General features: G+C 43.2%; 1 protein-coding gene across 1 annotated transcript; it reads left to right on the top strand.

The window, feature by feature from the left end:
- Nucleotides 1–26,166, top strand: PRCC (proline rich mitotic checkpoint control factor). The gene is made up of 9 exons (XM_085891059.1): nt 1–363; nt 7,720–7,764; nt 10,095–10,226; nt 10,430–10,625; nt 16,546–16,658; nt 22,029–22,115; nt 22,391–22,531; nt 25,176–25,241; nt 25,487–26,166. Exons 1-9 carry the CDS (start codon nt 133–135, stop codon nt 25,571–25,573), a joined length of 1,098 nt encoding a protein of 365 aa, XP_085747185.1. The 5' UTR covers nt 1–132; the 3' UTR covers nt 25,574–26,166.

Below are 26,166 nucleotides of genomic sequence, written 5' to 3'. Positions count from 1 at the left end.
GAAGGATCCGTTTGTAAATCGTTCAGAGTATTTCCGCAAATAGTCTCTCGGGCTCCGGCAAGCTTGTACTTTCTGACTCCGGTCGTCATCAAACGAGCTCGCGATCCACGGTCGGGGTTGAAAGCGCTCGTCATGTCGTTAGTGGATTACGGGAGTAGCGATGAAAGCGACGCGGATGAAGAGGTGATGAAAGCTTCTCCGTATCCGGGACTCCCATCGAGTAGGCCTTCATCGGTGTCGGCGCGGCTCGACAGGCGGCCGCAGGAACCGTCCGGCGTAACGTCCCTTGGCCCAAGTTCAGCGCTGCCTCCTCCGAAAAAGCGCTCGGAACCCGTGAAGATTCCACTACCTGCGCTACCGGCCGTGAGCGGTTTTGTCTTTCTCGTGTAAATTATTATTATTATTATTATTATTATTTTTTTTTGAGGCTTCACTTTTTAATTTTCGCTGCTCCTGCTGAATCTGCTGCTCCTCCTGCTGAATCTGCTGTTGAATCTGCTGTTGAATCTTCTGCTTCCTCACCTGCTTCCTCACCTGCTTCCTCACCTGCTTCCTCACCTGCTTCCTCACCTGCTTCCTCACCTGCTTCCTCACCTGCTTCCTCACCTGCTTCCTCACCTGCTTCCTCTGTCGCTTCCTCACCTGCTTCCTCTGTCGCTTCCTCACCTGCTTCCTCTGTCGCTTCCTCACCTGCTGTTCCTGTTAATGTTAGTGCTGCTGCCCCTCATATTGTTGCTGCTGCTGCTCCTCATATTGTTGCTGCTGCTGCCCCTACTGTTGCTGCTGCTGCCTCTCATGTTGCTGCTGCTGCCCCTCTTGTTGCTGCTGCTGCCTCTCATGTTGCTGCTGCTGCCTCTCATGTTGCTGCTGCTGCCTCTCATGTTGCTGCTGCTGCCTCTCATGTTGCTGCTGCTGCCTCTCATGTTGCTGCTGCTGCCTCTCATGTTGCTGCTGCTGCCTCTCATGTTGCTGCTGCTGCCTCTCATGTTGCTGCTGCTGCCTCTCATGTTGCTGCTGCTGCCTCTCATGTTGCTGCTGCTGCCTCTCATGTTGCTGCTGCTGCCTCTCATGTTGCTGCTGCTGCCTCTCATGTTGCTGCTGCTGCCTCTCATGTTGCTGCTGCTGCCTCTCATGTTGCTGCTGCTGCCCCTCATGTTGCTGCTGCTGCCCCTCATGTTGCTGCTGCTGCCCCTCATGTTGCTGCTGCTGCCTCTCATGTTGCTGCTGCTGCCCCTCATGTTGCTGCTGCTGCCCTCATGTTGCTGCTGCTGCCCCTCATGTTGCTGCTGCTGTCCCTCATGTTGCTGCTGCTGTCCCTCATGTTGCTGCTGCTGTCCCTCATGTTGCTGCTGCTGCCCCTCATGTTACTGCTGCTGCCCCTCATGTTACTGCTGCTGTCCCTCATGTTGCTGCTGCTGCCCCTCATGTTACTGCTGCTGCCCCTCATGTTACTGCTGCTGTCCCTCATGTTGCTGCTGCTGTCCCTCATGTTGCTGCTGCTGTCCCTCATGTTGCTGCTGCTGTCCCTCATGTTGCTGCTGCTGTCCCTCATGTTGCTGCTGCTGTCCCTCATGTTGCTGCTGCTGCCCCTCTTGTTGCTGCTGCTATCCCTCATGTTGCTGCTGCTATCCCTCATGTTGCTGCTGCTATCCCTCATGTTGCTGCTGCTGCTGCTGCTCTCATGTTGCTGCTGCTATCCCTCATGTTGCTGCTGCTATCCCTCATGTTGCTGCTGCTCTCATGTTGCTGCTGCTGCTGCTGCTGCCCTTCATGTTGCTGCTGCTGCCCCTCATGTTCCTCCTGCTCCTATAGTTGAAATGAGAATGTTCTATTTTGTCAGTCATGTGAGTTTTCATCGTTTCAAACACGAGTTAAGTTGAAAGTGAAAGTGGTAGTTCAACTGACATGGGTGAAACAGCAGGCAATTGGAATCAACGTTGAATAAGTGCATGTTGGTGAGTAATCACTAACGTTAATTTCACCAGCTGACACTGTTAGATTGGTCTGTTAAATGTTATCAGGTACACGCTTCCCACGCTGTCCGACTGAAATGATCAAGGTGTGTGTTATCACCCTCGCCAGAGGAGAGGGTATTGCACTGGGGCCTGTTTGTTTGTTAATTGCCGGAATCCTTTGGATTTCGGCAATTATGTTGGTTGGTTACAAGTGTCATTCTGTGTGTCTGTCTGTCTCTGTTTGCTTGTGTGTTGTTTTACCCTTTAGCAGCCACACCGTTTCAGCGATCATGACCAAACTGGGTACAGACGTCGGCCATGGTCTAACTTAGACACTCGTCGTCTTTGGTGAATCTTGGTCAAAGGTCAAGGTCACCGAAAAAACGAAATTCTTATTTTCGCAATAACGTCCGCTAAAATGGTCGTATCGACTTCAAACCAAATCCAAAATGAGCATCTTCCAATACTGCACCAAACCAATACTGCACCTCTCATTGGGGTGTCGCACCAACAAGCTTCTTAGCGGTCGGGGGTCGAATGTCAGGAGGGGTCGGGACAAACTTTCAAATTGCGATTAAAAATGCCATTTTAAGTCCGATTGACTTCCAAGTTATGATCATGACCAAACTAAGTGCTATAACTCGTTAAACAGTAGAACTATCGACTTATAAGAACCAAATTGATTTCCAGGTTTTTGTTTTTTCAGAGATCATGGAGATATGACAAAGTTATTCCAGCAATTCCTTGCTCAACGAGCAATTTCATTATCTTGCCAAAACGAAGTTTTTGCAAGATATGTTAGGTTGTTTGTTTGTCCGCACAGAACTTGAGTGTTTTTCTCTGCAACTATATGGGTGAAACTCCTTCAGTATTTTAGGGAAATCCGTATTTTTGTAACGACCCTTACGGAGGTTTCCGTGTGTTCGTCATCAGAAAGTCATGCCGTGATTATTGTGAATTGAGGTGCTATTCTGATCTGCTGATTAGTTTGTTAAGCCATTTCATCCGGATGGGGTGAAATGCGAACACACCAACGCATCGTGACCACGATTATGTGAATTACTCCCATGGTAGTTTTTATTATGAGCTGTTTTTGTAGAAGTTAGCCACGTACAAAAGCTTGCAAGCGCGTGACCGTGATGAGATTCAGGCAGGTTGGTGGTCTTTCTGTCTTCCACTGTCTCCTCTCCACCCCCTCCTCCCCACCCCCTCCTCCCCACCCCCTGCTCTTTCTCCAATATGTCAGCCCCCCCCATAGTTCTGAGGAGCGCTCAAGGTCCACCAGCAACCCCCTTCTGGTAAAACTACCAAAATCAAGAATCACTGCTCATCTTCACTCTTTCACTCCTTTTTTCCTCACCTTTGGAACAAACTCCCACACTCTCTTCAATCCCACTCTTCCCTCCAGGTCTTCAAAACAGCTGTTGACTACCATGTGTTATCTTCCCCCATCAAAAACCATGATCTTTTCTCCCCCTGTTAATCCACCCCAACCCCATATCCTTCAAATTCCCTGTTTTCCTCCCTGAAAGCTTTCCTTTCTCTCCTTCTCTCCTTCTCTCCTTCTCTCCTACCCCTCCTCTCCGCTCCGCCTCCTCCGCCTCCTCCGCCTCCTCCGCCTCCGCCTCCACCACCGCCTCCACCGCCTCCGCCTCCACCGCCGCCTCCGCCTCCCCTCCGCCTCCGCCTCCGCCTCTGCCTCTGCCTCTGCCTCTGCCTCTGCCTCTGCCTCCGCCTCTCCTCCCCTCCTGCTCTCGGCCTCCTCCTCCGCCTCTTCTCCTCCTCCCCTCTTCCTCCTCCGACTCCGCCTCCCCTCCTCTCCTCTTCTCCTCTTCTCCTCGTCCTCCTCGTCCTCCTCGTCGTCCTCCTCGTTGTCCTCGTCATCGTCATCGTCGTCCTCCTCGTCCTCTCCCTCCTCTTTTTTTCAGACATTATTTTATTTCCATCTTCACTATTATTCCATGCAGAATCATTTTTATGAGACAGTATAAATCGTAATTAACGCTCCACCGCACGTCTGCCTTCCCTTCCTCTCACCTCATACAGTCTTCCCTTATCCTACCCCTCCTCGCTCCCACACCCCTCCTTGCCCCTCCCTCCTTCTCTCTTTTCCCCTCCACCTCATCTCTCTCCACCCTTCCTGTCTTTCTCTCCTGTCTTATTTCTTAGGAGTACTTGCTGTGTGCTAAGTTTCAATTTTTTTCATGGAGCAGTTTTGGAGATACACAAGTCCAAAATTTTGCCTTTTTACAACATGGCTGCTACACCCCGTGACCAATGATGTCATAATTATCATTAAAACATTCCAGATGAGTAGCACCAATGGTGAAGATTTCATGTCTATCGGATAAGTGGTTGCAGAGAAAAGAGAAAATTAGCACGTACGGATGTACATGCATATGGACGGACGGACAACCCGAAAACTTAACACCTCACCTCGACTTCGTCAATGGAGGCGTAAAAAAGATTCTTCCCATGTACTTGTTCTCAAGACTAAGGTGTTCTATGAACTCTCAACTTTAAAGTGTTTTCACAATTCCCCCCAAGGTCATTCCGTGCCAATTCACCTCAGGGTCCCAAGGTCACTTCCTCAGTTTTTGCTGGAAAAATTCTTAAATGTAGATCTATATGGCTCTACCCACCATGCAAAAGATGAGCTTTCAATTCCTCATAGTTTAAAAAATATCTATCTCTCGAGACCTTTGAAATTTGGCCCTAAAAATGCCAAATGTGAAAAACGCATTTTTTTTTCAACTTCAGGGGCTTATAATTTTATAATGGACTCCTCTAGAAAGTTAATATTGCAAACATTTACTAATTGGCATCCAAATTTTTCAATTATGGCATCAGATAGCCTCTGGGATGCATATTTCTCACTCTATAGGAAGCTAAAAATTGCTTTCGGGCCAAAAACGAGCTAAAATAAGGTGAAACTATAGTAGCCCTCCTGAAAATATGGAACAACTTAGAATTTTTTCCTCAAAACACAGTGATTATAGGGTCATTATCTATCCATAGATACATTTTTGTTGGGATAATACAGTTAGGTGATGAATTATAAAAGTTTTACCATAAGCCCTTGCCTCCGAGGGCTCTAAAATGGACCAATTTTGTCCCCTGGTTTGACCATGTGGCTAGGGGTTTAGGATCTTCATTTTTTTTCCTAAAGATTGCCACATATAAGATGTGTCTACTGATCAAATAATTTTATCTCACGCCCATGGCTTCATAGTAAAATAAATTTTTATTTACATGTACTTTTTTATCTTGCCAAAACGAAGTTTTTGCAAGATATGTTAGTCAGCTTGTATGTTTTTTATTTTTTATTTTGTTTTTTGTTTTTTTGTTTGTCTGTAATCACGTATAAAAAATTCTGCAGAGCACAGTTATCATTGGAAATTTTTGTAACTTCGCATATCAGAGTCCTATAGAGGTCCCTTCAGTGCATAAAATTTTCAAGGTCACTGTCGCAAATCAGGGGAGTCGACGAAACCCTTATTTTTTGAGTAATTTTGATCGGATCGTCTTCAAACTTCATGGGAATATAGTTCATGGTCTGGCGCTCAGCTGATTAATTTTTGGTGGCGATCGGCCTTGACCTTCATGGTTAGCGCTGGAGGTCGAAAGTTTTTGACCCCAAGGTCAAATTTTGAAATCTTCGGTACCATATTGTGTAATACCTCAAATTGAACACCTCGATGAGTGCTTTCTAGATATGTCAAGCTTGAGACATAATGACGTCATTTGGTGATGTTATGAGGCAAACGCATATTTTTCATGGTTACTCTGCAGAACGATTCTCATCGGAATCTCTCGTCGGCAGATATTCCTCAAGGAGTCACTCCTGGTGGATAGCAGCTCTGTTCACATCAGTGTGACCTTAAAGAAGTCACACGTGGTCACCTTTTGGCAAGATACGGGTTACCCTGCGGGTGACATTGGTTTTTTATTTTATAATTATTCACTTTTTTCATATTCAGAAGTTTATAAATCTTAAATGGAACTACCCAGGAAAGAGTTGCTGCAGAATTTTATAAACTGGTATACAAAATTTCAGATTGTGGCATCAGAATGTCTCGAGAAAGCACATACTCTTCGTTTTAGGAAGCCAAATATGGCAATTTGGCCCACTTGGTACAAAACAAGGTGAACTTGCAGGGGTGCGCATGAGGCTAAATTATGCTTCTTATTAGACATTAGTGATAAGGATGTTATTTATTCATAAATACATGCTAATGATTACTTTCGTAAGTGATTGCAAATTAAAAATTAGAACAAATTTGATTAGTTGAGTAGCAGCTTTTTTATTTACAGATATACAGAGACAATGAATATAGTAATTTTTATACCTTAGAAAACTCTTTAATGACCTTTCATATTTTGACATTCATTATCATGATTATCTAGCACTCAGAGGCACAGAATTTTACATCTTAGAAAACAGGTCTAAAAAATAACTAAAACAGGACATGTTTTTTAAATTAAAACCCAAGCATATGTTTGGATTATCATTGCAAGAATTTATTTTTGAAGAAAAAATGTACTTAGAATTATTAATTTATGAGAAGAATAATCTAAGTTGTTACATAATCTCAGTTAATGTAATGCCCCCTGCATATTCACCATTTTTGGTCAAAGTGGCATTTTCAACTTCCTACAGATAGAAACATATGCATTTATCAGGCATTCTGATAACAGATCCTTAAATTTCATATGCCAGTTTATAAATATCTGCAGTATCACTTTGCGAGAGTGTTCAGTTTCAGATTTATAAGCTCATGAATATGAAAAAAGTGAATAATTATTAAAAACGTGCATGTAAATAAAAATTTATTTTAATATGAAGCCATGGGCATTAGATAAAAATATTCGGTCTGTAGACACATCTTATATGAGCCAATCGTTAGAAAAAAAAATTAAGATCCTAAACCCCTAGCCACATGGTCAAACCAGGGGACAAAATTGGTCCATTTTAGAGCCCTCGGAGGCAAGGGCTTATGGTAAAACTTTTATAATTCATCACCTAACTGTATTATCCCAACAAAAATGTATCTATGGATAGATAATGACCCTATAATCACTGTGTTTTGAGGAAAAAATTCTAAGTTGTTCCATATTTTCAGGAGGGCTACTATAGTTTCACCTTATTTTAGCTCGTTTTTGGCCCGAAAGCAATTTTTAGCTTCCTATAGAGTGAGAAATATGCATCCCAGAGGCTATCTGATGCCATAATTGAAAAATTTGGATGCCAATTAGTAAATGTTTGCAATATTAACTTTCTAGAGGAGTCCATTATAAAATTATAAGCCCCTGAAGTTGAAAAAAAAATGCGTTTTTCACATTTGGCATTTTTAGGGCCAAATTTCAAAGGTCTCGAGAGATAGATATTTTTTAAACTATGAGGAATTGAAAGCTAATCTTTTGCATGGTGGGTAGAGCCATATAGATCTACATTTAAGAATTTTTCCAGCAAAATCTGAGGAGGTGACCTGGGGAGGTTTTTGAAATTTAGTTGAGTTGGCACGGAATGACCCCCCTCCCCCCCACCCACCCACCCTCCACACACCTGCCCCCCCTTTCCCATCCACCTCTTTCTTTTTATTCTCTTTTGTTTTCTCTTTCAAAATGTTCACATGCCAATCATAGTACTTTTGTCCTGAGTTTTGTTTGCTCGATGTAGCATAACGGTGTATTACAGTAGAATAGACTGTAATATCTTTGTATATTTTGATGACTAAAGCATGGGACGCTTCTTTCTCTTTAGTCTGATTCTGATGAAGATGAACCAACTCCAAAGAAAGGATATAGGGTAAGATCTCTTCTGAAATGATGTGCTTTTTTGTGTTTAAGCCTCAGAGAGGAGCCTGTACCCTTTATTATCAGATGCTGGGCAATGGCATTTAGAATAAAGAATAAGAATGACTCTTTTTCACGTGGGCTGCTGGGGCAGTTTTTTTCCCTTGGTCATGGGGATACAATCTTGGAGGGGTTGCCATTCAGATACAGGATACTCAAATGGCTCATTCTTTCCAGAAAGCCGGAACTCGTTTTGCCGAACTCGGAAGAATGACAGCCTGAGTCAACCCACCTGGTGTTATTTTAACGGGGGGACAGGGATTCAAACTCAGGACTCGAAGATCTTAAGCCAGCCACCTTAACCCTTAAGCCAACAAGATCCCTCAAAGATGGATAAATAACTAGAAAATCCCAGGAATGAACATTGTAACTCCAAGCAGATCAAGGGTCGGGATGGAGATGTTGTGAGATAGTGGTGCATCTCTTACTTGAAGCCCTGGAGTGAAGGGTATCTTCTGGAAAGCAGTTCTACAGATGTGGGAAAAGAAAGAAAAGAACGGGGTTGTATGATGAGACTGGATTTTGGACGTTTAACCAGGAGGGGTTTGTTTCAAATTAATTGTATGTGTCCTGGAGTGTTTCGGAAGGGTTGGTGAGCTGAGAGAGCAGTGGGCGGTCAACCGGAGGTCAGGCTGCAAAAAAAAACCCCAAAAAATAGATGCCACCGAGCTATCTGTGATGCGGGTACAACAGGCATTGTATTCAGCCTTAGCATGGGAGTTTCCAAGAATGTTGAGAGTTTTAGATTTACATAATCTCAGAGTGACACATGTGATGCTGAGTCCCCAGCCGAGAGAGGAAAGCAGGACTGCATTGAGCTATGGGAAAAAGACTTGTAGGTTGTGAGTAGTTCTGAATTTTCAAGTTATGACAGAGGATGCTTAATCTGTGATTGGCTTTGGAGGTGAGCTTGGTTATATACATTGCTATGGCTTCAGATTGGAACTCTAATAAGCCAACCTGACAACTCGTTTTATAATTTATTATTAATATTTTTTCTGATGTCCAAAGCTCATATACCACACAGTGCCTACAGAAAATGTACACCCCCTTTTAGGTTTTTCAACTTTTGTTGCCTTATAGCCTGGAATTAAATTGCATTAAATCAGACTTTTTTTTTCACCTTTATTTACACATGGTAACACACAACTTCCAAGTGAAAAACAAATTCAACAGATTTCAGAAAATTATTAAAAAATACAAAACTAGAATATCTTGGTTGGATAAATTTCCACCCCCCTGAGGTTTGCCGACCTCAGAAGGATGACAGGCAGAGTCAACCCCCATCTGGTATTCAACAGATGAGCAGGGTTTGAATTCAGGATCATAGGATCCCAAGCCCACCACCCAAACCATTAAGCCAACACCAGGCATGTTAGGGTCAGAGAAGAATAAAATAATAAATTATTTATCAGATTGGTGAAGAGGACCGCAATGAATAAATGCCATTTCATTACTTGGTTATTGTGGCTTTATGGCCCTTCCATAGAAAAGATGATGTGTAATCAGTTCTCAGTATTTCAGGATGTCGAGCTTTGACACGATACGCCAGATTCAAACCAGGCAACTGGACAGACCGATGACCGTTACAATGTACAGCATACATAACGTTTACGTGTGTAAGCTCCCAGACTTTAGTCCGAAATATTAGTAGGCTTCATGTTTAATATCCAGCATTGCCAAGACATTATCATGACTCCTTTGAAAAAAAAAATTGGGAGGGGGTTGGGGGGCACTTTCCCTCTTTCATCAACGTGTGTGCCATCTTTCGGATGGATGTTAAACTGGGTGTCCCATCAGACCTGCATCAGTTTGTGCACGTTAAATATCCCACGGTGTCCTTCGCAAAGAGTGGACGAGCCCCCGCCGGCACCATGAATCAATTCCAAATTCCTGCCCTGACTTCCTATCCTATCCAGAATTGTAACTCTCACCATAGAAACTACTTCGGCAGCACTGACAGAGAATGTTTCATGATCTCATCTGATCTGACTCCACTCCTCCACCACCGACTTCTAGTTACCCAGGAACCGATAACTCAAAGTTATGGGGATATCTTTATTCCTATTTGCTTTGGCAATCTCTTGGCCTAAACAATCTTCATTTGGATATTTTGGGGCACCATTCAGTTCATTTTATGGAATTTATGCCATTCATTGTCTTTGTTATTGTTTCCTTTTCACCCAGTTGTGCTTTCCATGAGCTTCCCTCTGATGGCTCTTTTGTGGAGTTTACTCGTTTACTGAGCCCCGTGCGCTTTCTAATCAGTCTTGCTGCTTGCAGGTGGAGGGAGGCAGGCCAGGACTTTCTGCATTGTTGCCAAAGCCTAAAAAAATGGCTGTGAAGGAGGCAAAGCGTGCACTGGTCCCACACGTCTTAAGCCAAAATAAAGCTACCCGTCTGACTTCTGAATCGGTGATTGTTTTCGCCCAATTGTTGTAAAAAAAATTCCCTGAATTGTTGCCTAATCATTGCACCCAAACATTAAAGTAGTGCACGCTTGCTTCTTTTTTGTGACGGTATATGGTCGTACACTATTTTTCACAAAGCCTAATTGTAGGAATTTCTTGATTTGACTACTTTGACGTTTCATTGTACTTTACCCCTTTGTGGATCAGGCCGCACAGTTGACCGTTCCAAGCCCATCAGCAATCAAAACGGCGTCCAAGTTTGCAACGCAACAAGTTGCGTCTCACGCTCGGCACGATGCCGAAGTGGATGATATGGAGAACGATGAATTGCCGATGGGCGAAAGCTTTTTCTCTATACCCGAAACGCCGCCACCACCACCGAGCTGTGCTATTGGGTTGCCTGGTGAGCTTAATTTGCAAATCCTTAGGATTATTAGTTATTAATACATGTCATATTTAACATGATTGTGTACTAATAATGTGAATCAGAAATGTCAGGTATTTGCTTTTTGTTCAAATTTTTTTTGACAATAAGGACCCTTGTGCATATAAATACATCCTGCTATATAAAATATGACAATTATCTGTGTGTGCGTGTGTATGTATGTCTGACAATTATAGAATCGAAAACGGCTGGGCCAATTTACATCAAATTTTTGCATACTGGTTTTACCCAGGGCCAGGTCGTGGACACAAAATAATGTCCCCTACCCTCCCTGCGAGGGTAGGGAGACTTACGATTTTCACCCGTACATGTGGCACAGTGCGAGTGGTTTACTGACCCCTGCTGGAGAGAGGGGGGACTACTAGCACAAAATACATGTGCGCCAACTCCCCTACCACTACTCCCCCTCCCCTCACTCCCAGGCCGCTCCGAGAGGGAGTGGGTGTTTCTCGTATGGAAAAAGAAGAAGAAGGAAAAAGTAGGTGGTAAACGGCTTGCAAATTGTTCTATACATATTATGTAGATGACCTAAATAGAAGAACCACAGGCCATGTACTTTTGTTTTTGAACTTTACTACTGCTCTCCCTCTGGGCTGGTGCTCCTGCCTCACCTTTCTCAGCGTCATGTTGCAGAAATCAAGGCATTTAGGATCATTGGTATCTCCCGCGGTGAGGCTGAGTCTTTGGGCCTCTCACTCGGTGGTCTTTCTGTCTTCTCCCGTCTCCTCCGTGGTCTCTGCTCTGTCTGCGATATGTCTCCCCCCATATTTCCACAGGGCGCTCAAGGTCCGCCAGCAAACTCCTTCTGGTAAAACTACTAAAATCACGAATCACTGCTCACCTTCACTCTTTCATTCCTGTTTTTTTCCCACCTTTGGAACAAACTTCCACACTTCAAATTCTTCCCTCCAGGTCTTCAAAACAGCCATTCACCACCATATTTTATCCCCCCCCCCCATCCAAAACCATGATCTTTTCTACCCCCGTGAATCCACCCCAAACTCACCTCCTTCAAATTCCCTGCTTTCCTTCCTGTAAGTCCCTGTCGTGTCCATCTTGTTTACCCCGTGTACTCCGCCCCATCTCTCTCCCTTCCACAGACCTCCTCATGTCTCTATTCCCCACTGTTTTGTGCTTCCCTCTCCCGTCTCTCTTGTCCCCTGCTCCCCTTGTTATACGTTCTGTGTGTTTGCTCTCATACGAGCCTCGACATTGTTTATAAAAAAAAAATCCTACTCAACCTTTTTGCCATCTTTCAACTTTGCTTTAGGTGTATGTCATCTTTCAACTTGGAATATGTCAATTGATGTTTCCAGCTTAGTTGGTATCAACATATAGACCCTTTGGCGAGCCCTCCAGTTTTCTTCTGCAGTTGACCTCTGGCAGTGGTGCAGTGTTTATTCACAGAATTCGAAAATCTGCTGGGACCATTCCTGCGCCGATGATGTATCCAAGCTCGCCTCCAATGTAAGGAGTTACCTTGGAATCTTCTGCACAGCTAAGTCATACCTTGGTCACTCTAAGCTCCTTAGTGTTCAAAGCTTTCACCTGTCGTGCCAATGAGTACGGATATTATCTGTGAGCTGGTACCACTACATCTCTCCTTGCACCCCTGCAAGTGGTATAATCCAAGGTCCTGTGGATAATCATAGTTTCTCAACAGGAGAAGTGGGGTGCAGAGCCTGATCCTTTTCCACTACAGATGGGTTGATGCCTCACAGTTTTCTTTTGCCTCATCTGTAGTCAAACTCCACCTGGCCACTCAGGTATTTCCCTCCTCGGAAGATGAAACTGGTGATACTTGCATAGCGAGCAACCCATGTACCTCGATACCCTACTCAAATCCAAGCTAAATATTCACTTCCACTCTTTTATCCCTGTTTTCTCTTGACTGCTCTTTTGCTTCCCTTATTCTGTCCAATCATGTTCCTCGTGTTCCAATCATGTTCCAATCATGCATAACTTTAATGTGACGACTCATTGCCATCTCACATTACCTCCCATTCCTTTTCCTGGTCTTTTCTGTTCTCACTGACTCTCCTCTCCTGTTCATATGCAATCTTCCACATTTAACTTGGACCTTTCTCCTGATGGTTACCTATATTTACACCATTTGTCAGCTTACTTGGTTCCTTTGTCCTGTACGACCCCACGTGCTGTGCATGTGTTCATCATGCCTCCGCTGATGAAGTCACTATGGTTGGGGTGGTGGGCTTGGGATCCTAGAATCTTGAGTTCAAATCCCACTCAGCTGTTGAATTAATACCCAGTGGGTTTGACTCTGCCTGTCATCCTTCCGAGGTCGGCAAAATGAGTGCCAGCTTTCTGGTATCCTGTGTCGGAGTGGCGACCCGACACAGGATATGCCCAATAACCAAGGAGACTGCTTAGGCAGCACCAACGCTCTGCACCGAGTATGGTACCGATGGATGGATGGATGATGAAGTCACTGGAGGCATTGTGTTTTCGGTTTGTCCATCCGTCTGTGATAGATTTTTATTACCGCGACAACTTAAGAACAGCTGAATGGATCCAAGTCAAACTTGGTACAACTATGTATAATGATGTAAGGATGAACTGATTCGATTATGGGCTCAGGAGGTCAAAGATCAGAGGTCCCGTCGGGTACCGTGCTAACTTGTGAACCAGTGATGGGATTTTTGACCAAACTTGGTATAATGATGCAAAGATGAACAGATTCGGTTTCGGCATCAAGAGGTCAGAGGTCGTGTCAGTTAAAAATGTGATACTTGAGAACAGTTGAAGGGATTTAAATCAAACTTGTACAAGCATGTATAATGATGTAATGATGTGGACAGAGGCATATTGGTCGATGGCGTGATGGCGAAGAGTGCTGTTCTCGTTCCTTCTCCTATTTCTCTCTCCTCTCTCTCGTATTCCAACTCCCACTGCTCCATCTGTATGTCAATGTTACACCTGTATCAAGTTCAGCTTTTCCACTAACCTCAATCGATGTAAAAGAGAATAATTTACAATTGTCGATGCCAAAATAATCCAAGTTTTCAGGTTGCTTCAGTCCAGGGCTGGCAGGATGATTTAGAGGTACGTACACTCACCTCTAAGCTGTCGAGCCTGGGTTTGATTCCCGACCCACCTATAAACTATCAACCTGGTGTTTCATAGGCATGGTGATTCATCAATGTGTGTACTAAAGCCTGGTGTTTGGCTTAGTGGGTAGGGTGGCTGGTTTAGGATCGAAGGGTCCAAAGTTCGAGCCCCGTTGGCTGCTGAATTAACACCAGGTGGGGTTGACGCGGCCTGTCATCCTTCCAAGGTCGGCGAAATGAGTACCAGTGTACTGGTAGATGGGCACAGCATCAGCGGCACAGTCACGCTTCCAAGAAATGATAGCTACCCCAGAAACCAAGCTGCCGTACGCAACAACAGAACAGAATGTGTGTACTGCCCCTCGGATGGATGTTAAACGGGCGTCCCGTCTACCAGCATTGGATGGTGAACGTCAAAGATCCCACCGGTGTCATTCACAAAAAGTAGGTGAGCCACCGCCAGCACCATGGCCAAATTCCAAAATCCTGCCATCAGGCCTGGCCAGCCGGTTGGTGAAGACTCAGGCCAAGCTTCCCCCGGCTGACCCCACAAAAAATGTGGGATAATGGTAGTCGTTCGAAGAAGAAGTAGTTTCTCCTATCCATTGTTTGTAATTGGAAAAGTGAATGTTCTGCAGATGGGACTTCAAATGTTGAAATGTAATTGTTGAGGCCAGTCCCGGCTGTATTTGTCGAAGGATAGAGGTGATCCAGCTGCTTGAAGCAATAGTCACAAAATGCCATGGGCATGGATTCCAATTTTATTTTAATTCCCAGTGATGAAGTCATGTTTTGTCTCAAGTTACTGGATGAGTGATAGATTTGGTTCTATATATTTGTTGAATGGTTCAAGAAACTTGAGACTTTATGCTAGCCGTTGTTGTCCATCATGCGTGCTGATTTGAGTCGACCATAAGTCCAGGAATCCAACTTGCTGAGACCTTGGCGTGCTGTACAATTTGTGGATGATGGTGAAAATGGTGGCCACACTGAGAAGGTTGTGGTGATCTTCTGTGATGCATGTCTGAACTTGAGGAGACAATTTGTGTCGGATGCTTCTGTGAGCCATCCTGACATGTCATCTTCAAGGGACTTGTGCCCTGACGTGTCAAAGTTAGCCACCCATTTGGAGACTGTGGAATATGAGGGTGCAACTCTGTCCATGTATGACCTCGATGTTTTTGTGGATTTATTTGGAGCCGACACATTCTTCGTATAGTAATTTGACAACACCTTGATACTCAAGTTTAGCGAGATCCATAATCGTACGACAAAGCAAACTTACGGATTTCATTCTGAAATGACGGGTCAGATTAATGAAACTATTAGCATGTAACAAACCTACATACAACTTGATAATGATCAAACACTCTCTATTTCTGTCTGTCTGTGTCTGTTCCTGTCTGTCTCTCTCTGTCTCTGTTCATGTCTGTCTACCTGTCTCTTCCTGTCTCTGTTCCTGTCTGTCTCTCTGTTTCTGTCTGTCTGCCTCTTTTTTTTTTTTTCCTGCCTGTCCGCCTCTTTTTTTTTTTCCTGCTTGTCCGCCTCTTTTTTTTTTTCCTGCCTGTCCGCCTCTTTTTTTTTTCTTTCTTTCTTTCGTTTTTTCTGCATGTCCGCTTTTTTTCTTTTTTTTTTTCCTGCCTGTCCACTTTTTTTTTTCTTTCTTTCTTTTTTTTTCCTGCCTGTCCGCCTCTTTTTCTTTCTTTCTTTTTTTCTGCATGTCCGCTTTTTTTCTTCTTTTTTTTTTTCCTGCCTGTCCGCCTCTTTTTTTTTCCTGCCTGTCTGCCTCTTTTTCTTTCTTTCTTTTTTTCTGCATGTCCGCTTTTTTTTTCCTGCCTGTCCACTTCTGTTCCCGTCTACCCGTCTGTTCCTGTTTTGAGAGACCACCTCCTGTGCCAAGACCACAATAGTGCTCAAAAAAACAATTCTCAACAGACCTCTCTATCTCTCTCTCTATATCTCTCTCTATATCTCTATCTATCTCTCTCTATATCTCTATCTCTCTCTATCTATCTCTCTCTATCTATCTATCTCTATCTATCTATATCTCTCTGTACCATAATGGTTTATTGCCACACATTTATTTTACCTTTTGGATGAAAACTATGAGGTCAGTTTCAGTAATACTGCATATTGATATCAGCTGGCAACAGAATGTTTCATTTTAAAGGCAGGATGGCCTCGGCGTGTGCATACTCGCTTCTGGATACGGATCCTAATCCAGCTATAAACTGTCATCCCGGTGTTTCATCGGCACGGTGATTCCTCAATGTGTGTGCCGTCCCTCGGATGGACGTTAAACTGAGCGTCCCATCTCCTGGCATTAGTTGGTGGATATTAAAGATCCCACGGTGCCCTTCCTGAAGAGTAGAGAGCTATCTCTGGCACGATGAAGAAATTACAAAATTCTTGCTCCAACTACTGCTGGGAAGGCAATGGCAATCTACCAACTGTAACCCTTGCCAAGAATCTGCTTCGGCAGCACTGATGCTCTGGAACAAAGTATTGGACATCAGAATATATACAGGATAATTTAATCAAAACTAGTCATATTTTTCAATGTGGTGTAACATTTGGCCCACCTGTCAGGTGGTTACACGTTTCATTCTTTCCACCATACACAAGCCTTCTCGTTTTTTTTATTTTTTTCCAGTTATTCAGTCAGCCTCTAATTTTTTTTCTTAATATCAATGAAAATAGCCCTTTGTGCATTTTGTTTTTTATGTCTTGTCTTGTAATGTACACCTTGTATCTGCAAGCACTTCTCTTTGTACATGCGTGGTTATACGTGTGCCGTGGGCCCCCAACAGACCCTCGAGGCTTATCTGTGCTTCCCGAGGGAGAAAGCAAGGAGATTGGCCCACTCGCTGGGCCCCCTGTATGTGTTTTCAGTGAGGAGTTTGCCTACCCTGAGAACTATCCGGTGAGGCTGCTGCGGCTCTACCCCAGCCATGGATGACGGTTATTAGAAGTTCACTTGATGATATGCCTTGCAAAGCAACGGCCTCGCAAATGTTCGCCAACTGAGGCTATTCTTTTGCTGTTTTCTTTTTGCTTATGGGTTTGGATCCCTGGGGCGTATGGAATTAATACCGAGATCGGACACGAGCCCACAAGTGATCCACTTCCAAACAAAAAAAAAATTTAAATTTGTTTATTTCACCTTTGCTCGTTATTTCATATTATAATTGATATACTTGTGTTTTACAAGCATGTGCATGACCGAAACTTATTCCACTGCAATTGTACAGGGTGACCCCAAACAAGTGGGCCCTGGGAAAAGTTTAATAACTTTAATATTATCCAATTACACTTAACACCATTTGCAGATCATATTACTCACTCATAGTCAAGATATCATTGAAAATTTCAATTGTCGACAAATAAATTTGACAATTTTACAATGAAATTCGCGATGACGTCGATGTTTGATAATATGCTCCAAATTCCGTTGACATTGCACCTAAGTTGCTGAACTTTTGGTCGATGCTGACCTTAAAAACTATTGGCTGGTTGAATTCAGTGACCTGAACTATATATCCTCTTCAAATTTCAAGTCAATCGGATGAAAATTGAGGATTTTCGAAACCTCACCTTGTTGTTGACCTTTGGCCGATGTTGACCTTTTGACCTCAAAAACAATAGGCTTCTTCCTTATGAGAAACTCTCACATGTGTTGAAGTTTCGTGAAGATCGGTTTGAAATTGTGCCCTGTAGGCGACGTGCAGACACACACAGAATAACAAAATCGACTGACCGATATACTTGAAAAATCTTTGATTTTGCAAGTAACAGACGGACCCAAATGCAATACCCTCTCTGACTTCTGAGGTGAGGGTAACTAGAAGGGTACTCGAGAGAGCGCATAGCTCCACCACGCAATGCCTGATCCACGAGAACATATCGGGCCCAATACGTTTTTGAAAAATCGTGCTATATATCAGTTTCGCCCTATCTCTCAATGTTGAAGAATATATACTTAAAAAATTATCGGATCTGGATCTTCACCAAAATCTAACCAATTTGTCCTTGTCACACACCCAACCTGCCCACCAAATTTCATCCGGATTCGTTCACAACTTTTTTGAGATATCCTGCACAGAGACTGACAGACAGACAGGGGTGAAAACATGACCTCCTTCCACCTTTGGTGGTGGAGGTAAATAACTTGGTAGAAGCACTCTCCCTTAACTTGGTTCAGACCTCCTGAAAAATGAAAGCTGTGAAGGTTCTTAAACTTTTTTGGGGTCGCCCTGTTAAGATCATTGAAATTGATCAAGAATCCCTGCGCTTGTTGTTCTTTTTTGTTTTCAGAATTGATCATTTTTGTTTTACATCGATCATTAGTTGAGGAAGGATTTTGCGAATCTCTGCACTTGGCGAATGCGGATAAGTGATCAGATTGTGTTCTAGCTTATTTGTAGCTCTGCAGATTTTGATTGGTTATTACACAAAATGCTCAACAAGCCACAAGATTGAAACTGTTGGAGAGGTGTAATGCATGCATTGTGTTCCAATCTTAAAATGCTTTGTGTTGGTGATGTGAAGAACAAATTAAATTTGGGAGGAAGGGGTGAGGGGTGAGGGGTGAGTGCAATGGAATGGAATGTAATGTTTCTTAAATGTTAAAACATAGTTTTAGCTCCGGCCTTTCTTTTAAATACAATACATGTTGAAACTTCTGTAAAGCAAGCAGTGCACCGCCATCTCTTGTCATCCCCAATTCTGGCCCGTGATCTTTACTACCCCTACTTACCTTTTGTAACGCAACCATCTTACTTGCTAATTTCAGTACGCTGTGTCTCTTTCTCTCTGTGTCTCTTTCTCTCTGTCTTTTTACAGTGCGGCGACATCGCGCTGTTATATAATTGGTTCTCTCTGTCTTTTTATCTCTTTCTCTCTTTCTCTCTTTCTCTCTCTCTCTCCCCCCCCTCCCATCTTGTTTGTCTGTGTCAATTCTACCTTGCTCTTCCATGAGCTTTACTCCTGCAAAGAAGAAAATCAACAACTTGCAATTGAAGTAATTGTACTTTAATTGTGAACGACCAGAGCTGAGCCATCACTTCGCGAATGGAGCAATTAGTCGTCCCGTTTGACAAAAAGTTTGGGCAAGGAGGAGAAGGAAAGGAAGACAAATTTACCCATGCACGGAGTGCTTTCCCCTCAGCATTGCCCACGTAAAAAACGAATTTGTAATACACTGCCACCACCACTAGGTGATGCAACATGGTACACATTTACATAGAGAACTTACATCCCCCACACCTCGGCGTGAGGCCGTGGCCACATAGCCTATGTTAACCCCCACACAAAGTTGTGTTTGTACCCCGAGTTTGGAGTTTGGAACTTAAAATATGTGGCCGTGTATTAGAGATAGAGAGAGATATGTATAGATTTGCCTTTTATTAGTGGAGATGTTTTCTGCGTTGAATTGCAAACTACAACCATGGCAGTTTGTTTGTGTAATTAAAAGGGTAAAGGCGCTGTCACACCTTGACGTTTTAGCCAGGAATGGCAACGTATAAAAATGCATGTAAAACGTTGGCGTACGCTGAAGTTTTGAGGTTTTTCTTAAAGTTTTGGTCGTATTCATAACGTGTTGGTCGTATGCATAACGTATTAGTAACGGGCACAGAACGTTTCGTTGTGTTAAAGATAACTTATACCAACGAATGCTTAGCCTGTTGTCGGCGTTCACAACCTATGCCCAACGATAGTTTAACTTAGTCATAGCGCGCTGCATGTATCGCCGACGAACTCGTGGCGTTCTCTGTTAAAAACCTGCTGCACGCAGATTTAAATCATAACCGCCTGAAAATTGGAAGTGTCAACATCGCAGTCACACCTTGACGATTTAGCCAGCGTATGCCGACCTATGAAAAATGTGTCTAAAACGCTGGGACACGTCGAATACGGTATGGGTAAGTTGTGTATACGTTAGGAGCACGATGAAAAACAATGAAGTACGCTGGCATATTACGTGGTACGTCTAGTACGTCGTGAAATTTCAAGCATGCTGAAAATTTTATGACGTACTCGACGTATGGCTCACAAGTTCCGCATACGCTGGCATAAGTTCTCGGCACGCTCCGCAATCGTTTACACACGTCGGCCACACGTTACTTGTAAGTTACTCATAAGTCGAAACACGTCAAGGTAATGTTTAGCATACCCGAAACTTAATTTTTAACCTACGAGTAACGTGCTTTGAACCTATTAGTAACGTGCTTTGAACCTATTAGTAGCGTGCTTTGAACCGATGTGTAACGTATCTCAAACGCACATTGGCGTATGTAGACAAATTTGATTGACGTCTTCCGGACGACCACAGAACTTACTGAACGTGTTTCTAACTTACAGCTACCGTATAATGGCGTATTGGCAGCGTTTAGGGGACTTGGTATATACAAATGGGCTTCACAAGAGGAACCCGTCAGTGTTCCAGACTCCATGTTGAGTAGATGTCAATGTCAGTAGCAGTGGCAGTAGTAGTAGTAGTAGTAGTAGTTCGAGAGAATTTCGTGACGTCGATGGTAGTAGTAGTAGTAGTATCAGTAGGAGTAGTTCGAGAGAATTTAGTGATGTTGATGTTGGTAGTAGTAGTAGTAGTTCGAGAGAATTTAGTGATGTCGATGTTAGTAGTAGTAGTAGTAGTAGTAGTAGTAGTAGTATCAGTAGTAGTAGTTCGAGAGAATTTAGTGATGTCGATGTTAGTAGTAGTAGTAGTAGTATCAGTAGTAGTAGTTCGAAAGAATTTAGTGATGTCGATGTTGGTAGTAGTAGTAGTACTAGTTCGAAAGAATTTACTGATGTCGATGTTGGTAGCAGTAGTTGTAGTAGTACTTTCAAGTAACGTGTTGCAAAGTGTGAACAACCTTTGTGTAGCGTGCTTACAAAACGTTACTCATAGGTTAGAAATAAGTTTCGGGTACGCTAAACATTACCTCGACGTGTTTCAACTTATGAGTAACTTACAAGTAACGTGTGTCAACGTTTGTCAACGATCGCATAACGTGCCTACAGCTTATGGCCAGCGTAACAGAACGTGTGAGTCATACGTCGTAAAATTTCAAGCATGAAAAAATTCGATGAAAACCCAAAAGTTCAACGTTTAAAGCCAGCGTACAACGACGTATGGCAGTGTTTTTCAGCGTGCTCTCAATGTTATCAAAACTTACCCATAACGTATTCGACGTGTACCAGCGTTTTAGACAAATTTTACAAAAATCGGCATAAGCTGGCTAAAACGTCAAGGTGTGACTGGGCCTTAACGTAAATCTGGGTGTGACGTAGGTGGCAAGAAGGGCTGGAGGGAAAGCCTTTTCAATTCCGTCATGTCATTTTTTCCCTCGAACAGGATAAGCAAGATGCAGAATATCGACAAACATCGCACATGCTCCATTGTCTGGGAGCTCACGTAGACGTACATGATAAACCTCACTCTGAGTGGGTTCGGAATCGAATCCACAGGAGTGAGTTGCAAACATTAAAGCCTTTGATCCCCACGCTGCTCCACAGCCTGGTGATTTTTTTTTTTTTTTTTTTTTTTTTTTTTTAAAATAACCATCGACGACGTGTGTAAGTGCTCTTGCCGTGCTAATCTGATAATAGTCGTATAGTAATCATTTATCGTGATGTAATATTTGTGCAACCATAAACTCAATACCCTGGGTATCGACACCAGACCCGCGATGAGACGTTGTGCCATTGGTCAGTTACAAAGTGGCATCCAGTTAAAGACAAATGATGTTTGCATTCCATTCACATGGCCGTGGAATTTTGAACAGCTTGTTATAAACCTTTAAGGTTTTAGTTTCCATAGTTTACACAATGACAAAAGGAAGTTTGTTTAAAAAGGAAAAAAAGATGAATTTTGGTAACGAAGCAAAGAATCACTTACAATTTTATAAAGCCAAAATAATCCAATAAAACACAAATGGAAAGTCGAGCAAAAACGACGCGAACTGTTCAAGTGTATTTCTCGGACTCGAGCTTCCGTCCATTTTTTTTTGTTTTTGTTGTTTGTTTGTTTGTTTGTTTGTTTGTTTGTTTGATTGTAAAAATAAAAGAAAGAGAGGAGGAGGCAGTGTGCAGTCTTCGAAATTAGGCCGAGATGAATCGTTATCAGGGACATCCAAATGTGTATTTTGTAAAAACAAATTGCTCGTGCGAATCGGAATAGGTCAGTAGGTCAAGTGTGAGCGTAACATTTTGTCTGGAGCCCTGTTGTACCATGACAAATGAAGAAGTCGTGTGTTTCGCCAAACTGATGGTTGATGCTTTGTTGTGACAGGAGCCTTATGCAGAATCCTGTTACCAGGCTGTGGATGAGAGCGCCCAGCAGGATCCGACGAGGTCGAGCATTCTTGAAAATGAAGCGGTTTGTCCTCTTTGCTCCTTCATGAACACCCAGCTGCCTTCTGTTTTTCTAGGATTCGTTTTGCATTTGAAGAGCACATTGAAGATCGATTTTATAAAGTCTCAGGACCTTTAAAAGTGTGACTGATATATCGGATAGTGTTGAACAGTGACATGCATCGAGCGATCGACGTAGATATTACCTTTGAAAATAAATAAATAAATGACGTCGCGGTTTGTTTCTCGTTTGTTGATGTGGTTTTATGAACACACGCTCATCCCATTTTCCATACCCAGTTCAAGCGCTTGCAAGGACGCCGCAACCGTGGTGAGGAGGTGAACTTCATTGAAGTAAAGGGTGATGAACAGCTGAGTGGGTTGCAGAACTACCTCACAAAGTCTCTCACTGAGGAGAAGGAAATGAAGTCTTTCAGCAAGGTGTGTGTGTGTGTGTGTGTGTGTGTGTGTGTGTGTGTGTGTGTGTGTGTGTGTGTGTGTGTGTGTGTGTGTGTGTGTGTGTGTGTGTGTGTGTGTGTGTGTGTGTGTGTGTCCACAACTCCAAAACCATAAAACCAAGCAGCCTGAAACTTTGCATGCATACTAAGGGAACCCCAAGGAAGTGCATGAGTGAAAATTGGGTGTTTGCATTAATTAAAACCCCTTTTGAAGATAATTAATGGCCTTGTTTAGTTGTATCCTTCATCGGGCGATCCTTGGCCACCTCGCTGTCTGCGGTCTTAAGGCATCTCCTGGGTTACCTCGCTGGGATCTGAAGCCGCCATGTTTTTTGCTCTGTTCATCCATGCCTTGACTTGGAACAGGCCACAACCATTTCTTAACAAAATATATATATTTTATTTTTTTCACTTTCCTCACATATCATCGAATGCTTGTTCATCATAGCTCAAAATTTTCTGGGTAAATTGCAATGCTTATAGACGCTTGGAGATGGCAGCGTTCGTGGCTGTATTTCATTTTTGCACATGCCATAACCTCGAGAATCTCTTAAACGAAGCAGAATTACAAAATGTAGGCTCTAGAATTTAATTTAGCAGCAGTTCCGACTGCTAAAAAAAAACAACAACATTTGTTTGTCCAGTTCGGAAATATTTGATATTTCGGGGATCTCCGGGAGGTGTAGGTTTAATATGACGGTTCGGTGATTGCTCATCACGTGCCGAGCAAGCCATTCCGTATTGACTGTTTTATTGGAGTGCTTAAACCACTTGGCGAGTACTCCATAATATTCGCACTGTAACTGAATACTGTATATCGATCGACTTCAACAATGTTCAGAGGCCACTCACCTGTGATGGCCCCGCATTGTTCTGTGTTCACTTTGGCATCGTTTTACAAACAAATAAAAAAATGAAGCATTTCGTTAACATCATGGCAGGATCGCCGTGGAGGTACGCACACTCGTTCGATGCTGTCTAGCCTGGGTTGGAATCCTGACCCAGCTATAAACTGTCATCCCGGTGTCTCACAGGCGGGGTGATTCATCAATGTGTGTGCTGTTAAACAGGACGTTACATCTACCAGAATCCCTCTCCCCTCTCCCTCTGTCTCTTACCCCCACCCATCTCTCTCCCCCCCCCCCATCTCCGAACATATCTGGACGCTGCTTATGCCCAGATGGTGGTTATCTCCACACATATCCTAACAGTGGTTATCTCCCCACGTATGTGGACGGTGGTTATGTCCGGATGATAGCTATCTCCGGACGTGCCTGGAAGGGGAAGGTGGTTATGTCTGGATGGACCCTCCCCTCACGCAACCTTCCCTTGCCCTCCGCTCATGCTGCCTTCCTTTGCCCTCCCCTCACGCTGCCTTGTTCCTCCCTTATTGGTAGGGGGTGAATACTTTTGCCGGCCACTGCATATCAAGCATTCGACAGTCTGTTGTCCTGGTTTACTTGTCAAGTTCGTTGCCTGTTGCACACAACGCCATCTTCATACCTAGGTTTCAAATTTCATTCATTCTTGCACTCAACATGTTATCAATGGAACCCGTCTTCTCCCAGTGGGGGGCTGGAGTGCTGGTCTAATGCATTGAACATCTTTAAATCCTGGGAGGTTTCACATTATCACCTTTTTGTTCCGGAAGAATCGTCAAATGAACCAAACTAACTATTTTCATAGTGGGAAATTGGAAGAGGTTGAGTATCCTATCAGCTTTAGGATCAGCCCTCTAATACCAGCCATAGGCTGGGAATCCTTGAACAATAAGCAAATATAATGTCGAATAAGCAAAAGGCCTTTGCACGTAGCTCAATGAAGTACTGCTCTCCCCAATGGGTTGGTGCCTCAGCATCACATGTATGTCTCTCCTGGATTATAAAGCTCTGTTATTGGGATTCCTCTGGATGAGGCTGAAGCACAAGGGTTTGCTGCTGCTCATGTTGATGATCTACTAAATTTCAATTGTATTTCATATTTTGAGCACCGCAGAACATAAATCTGTAGCTTAGCAGTACTTTGACTCTGAACTTGGCATATTGTACGGAGTCTCATCCCGATGGCGCATGCACACAGAGCAGTGAGATAATCTTGTTCGTCTTTCTGGAAACTTATGGAAAATCATGCCAAACAGGAAACTTATGGACATTATAAAGGACTCTGAGGCACGAATAACGAATGTTGCGTGTCAATTAAGGTGGTGTAAAAGACGGCGGGAAACTTCCCAAAAAACAAACAAACATTTATATAGCCTTTAAAATTTTTCTTTTATTTCAATTAAATTGTATATTTGGACTGTACACAGGATTACACAATTCACCTTATTGGCACTTCCAAAAACCTCCAGTTTTGCAGTATTTGGATAAAATGTTACGCCATCTCGACCAATCAAATCAAAGTTTTCTCAGCTTTGGGGGATTTCGAGAATTAGACAAAAATTGTGGCTCATAGGAAATATAGACTGTGGTAAGAAACGCAAAGCAAGAGTTTGAAAGATCCCCTTCCCACGTCCTTTTTCTCAAGAATGCGTGGGGTAATAAGGCGTTCTTTGAACTCTCTAGTTTGTTCTGCTCCTGCATCCCCCTTGTGGCTTAAAAAAAAAAATTTTTGCACTTTTGTTCCAGAAACGTGGGGAACAACCAACATCTCAACAACGAAGGAAGCATCAGCTCTCGTATCTAATCCACCAGGTGAGTGACCTCAAATTCTCATCCCAAATCGTGCTTTTCTAAACAGCATGCATAGCATTGTTTCCTTAAACACCAGTGTGCCGATAGAAAGGTTCTTCTCCTTCCCCTCCTTATCCTCCTCCTCCTCCAATGAGCATTATCACAAAGTTTGGAAGTACTTTATTATTATTAAATATATTGCAATCCCAGAAACCCCATGCAATCAAAGTTTTATTTTCCTTTGAAAAATCTGTTTGTGTCACTAGGCGAAGGAACGCGAATTGGAACTGAAGAATTCTTGGTCAGAAAACCGGCTTACTCGGAGGCAAACGCAGGCCAAATATGGCTTCTAATATGTCTTCCTGCAGTGCTATTATACCACAACCTTTCACACATACATCACCCAAGTTTGGCCCTGTGAGGGTACAAAGTGAATTTGCTAGGCCAGTGGAGGTTGTCCCCTTTGGTACGCCTTGTAATAATACTTCCACCTGTCTTTTGCTTGCAAGGTTTCGCTACTGAATCCTTGGTATTTCTAGCACTTTCTCCTAATTACCGGGATGGTTCAGCCGTGACACCGGGGAACTCTGCAGACGGAGTGGTTCAATGACGAATGAGATGTACCCACCTCTTGAAATCCACGATGCACGTTGTAAAGACGGTCAACACGAAGTGAACTTGTTTTCCGCCAAACGAGTCCCATGTCCCCCATACCTTTACCATTTTATTTGTACAACTGCGTTTTTAATTATCGTGTCACACAAACTTGGAATATAATTGTGACAAAGGATGATACACTTGGGTCATACATTGATTAAAAAAAAAAATTCTACAAATTTTGTGAGGTTACATTTATTTTTAAATTTATAAACTTTTGTATAAATATTCCTGTCGTGTTTCATGTTTTACAAACGTCAGAGTTTAATAAACTGGGAGATATTTCAGT

Source organism: Eptatretus burgeri, chromosome 8 (genome assembly GCF_056783735.1).
Source record: "Eptatretus burgeri isolate ZD-2024b chromosome 8, Ebu_testis_v1, whole genome shotgun sequence".
NCBI lineage: Eukaryota > Metazoa > Chordata > Myxini > Myxiniformes > Myxinidae > Eptatretus > Eptatretus burgeri.
Note: the sequence above shows the minus strand (reverse complement) of the source record. Positions and strands in the feature narration are given on the sequence as shown.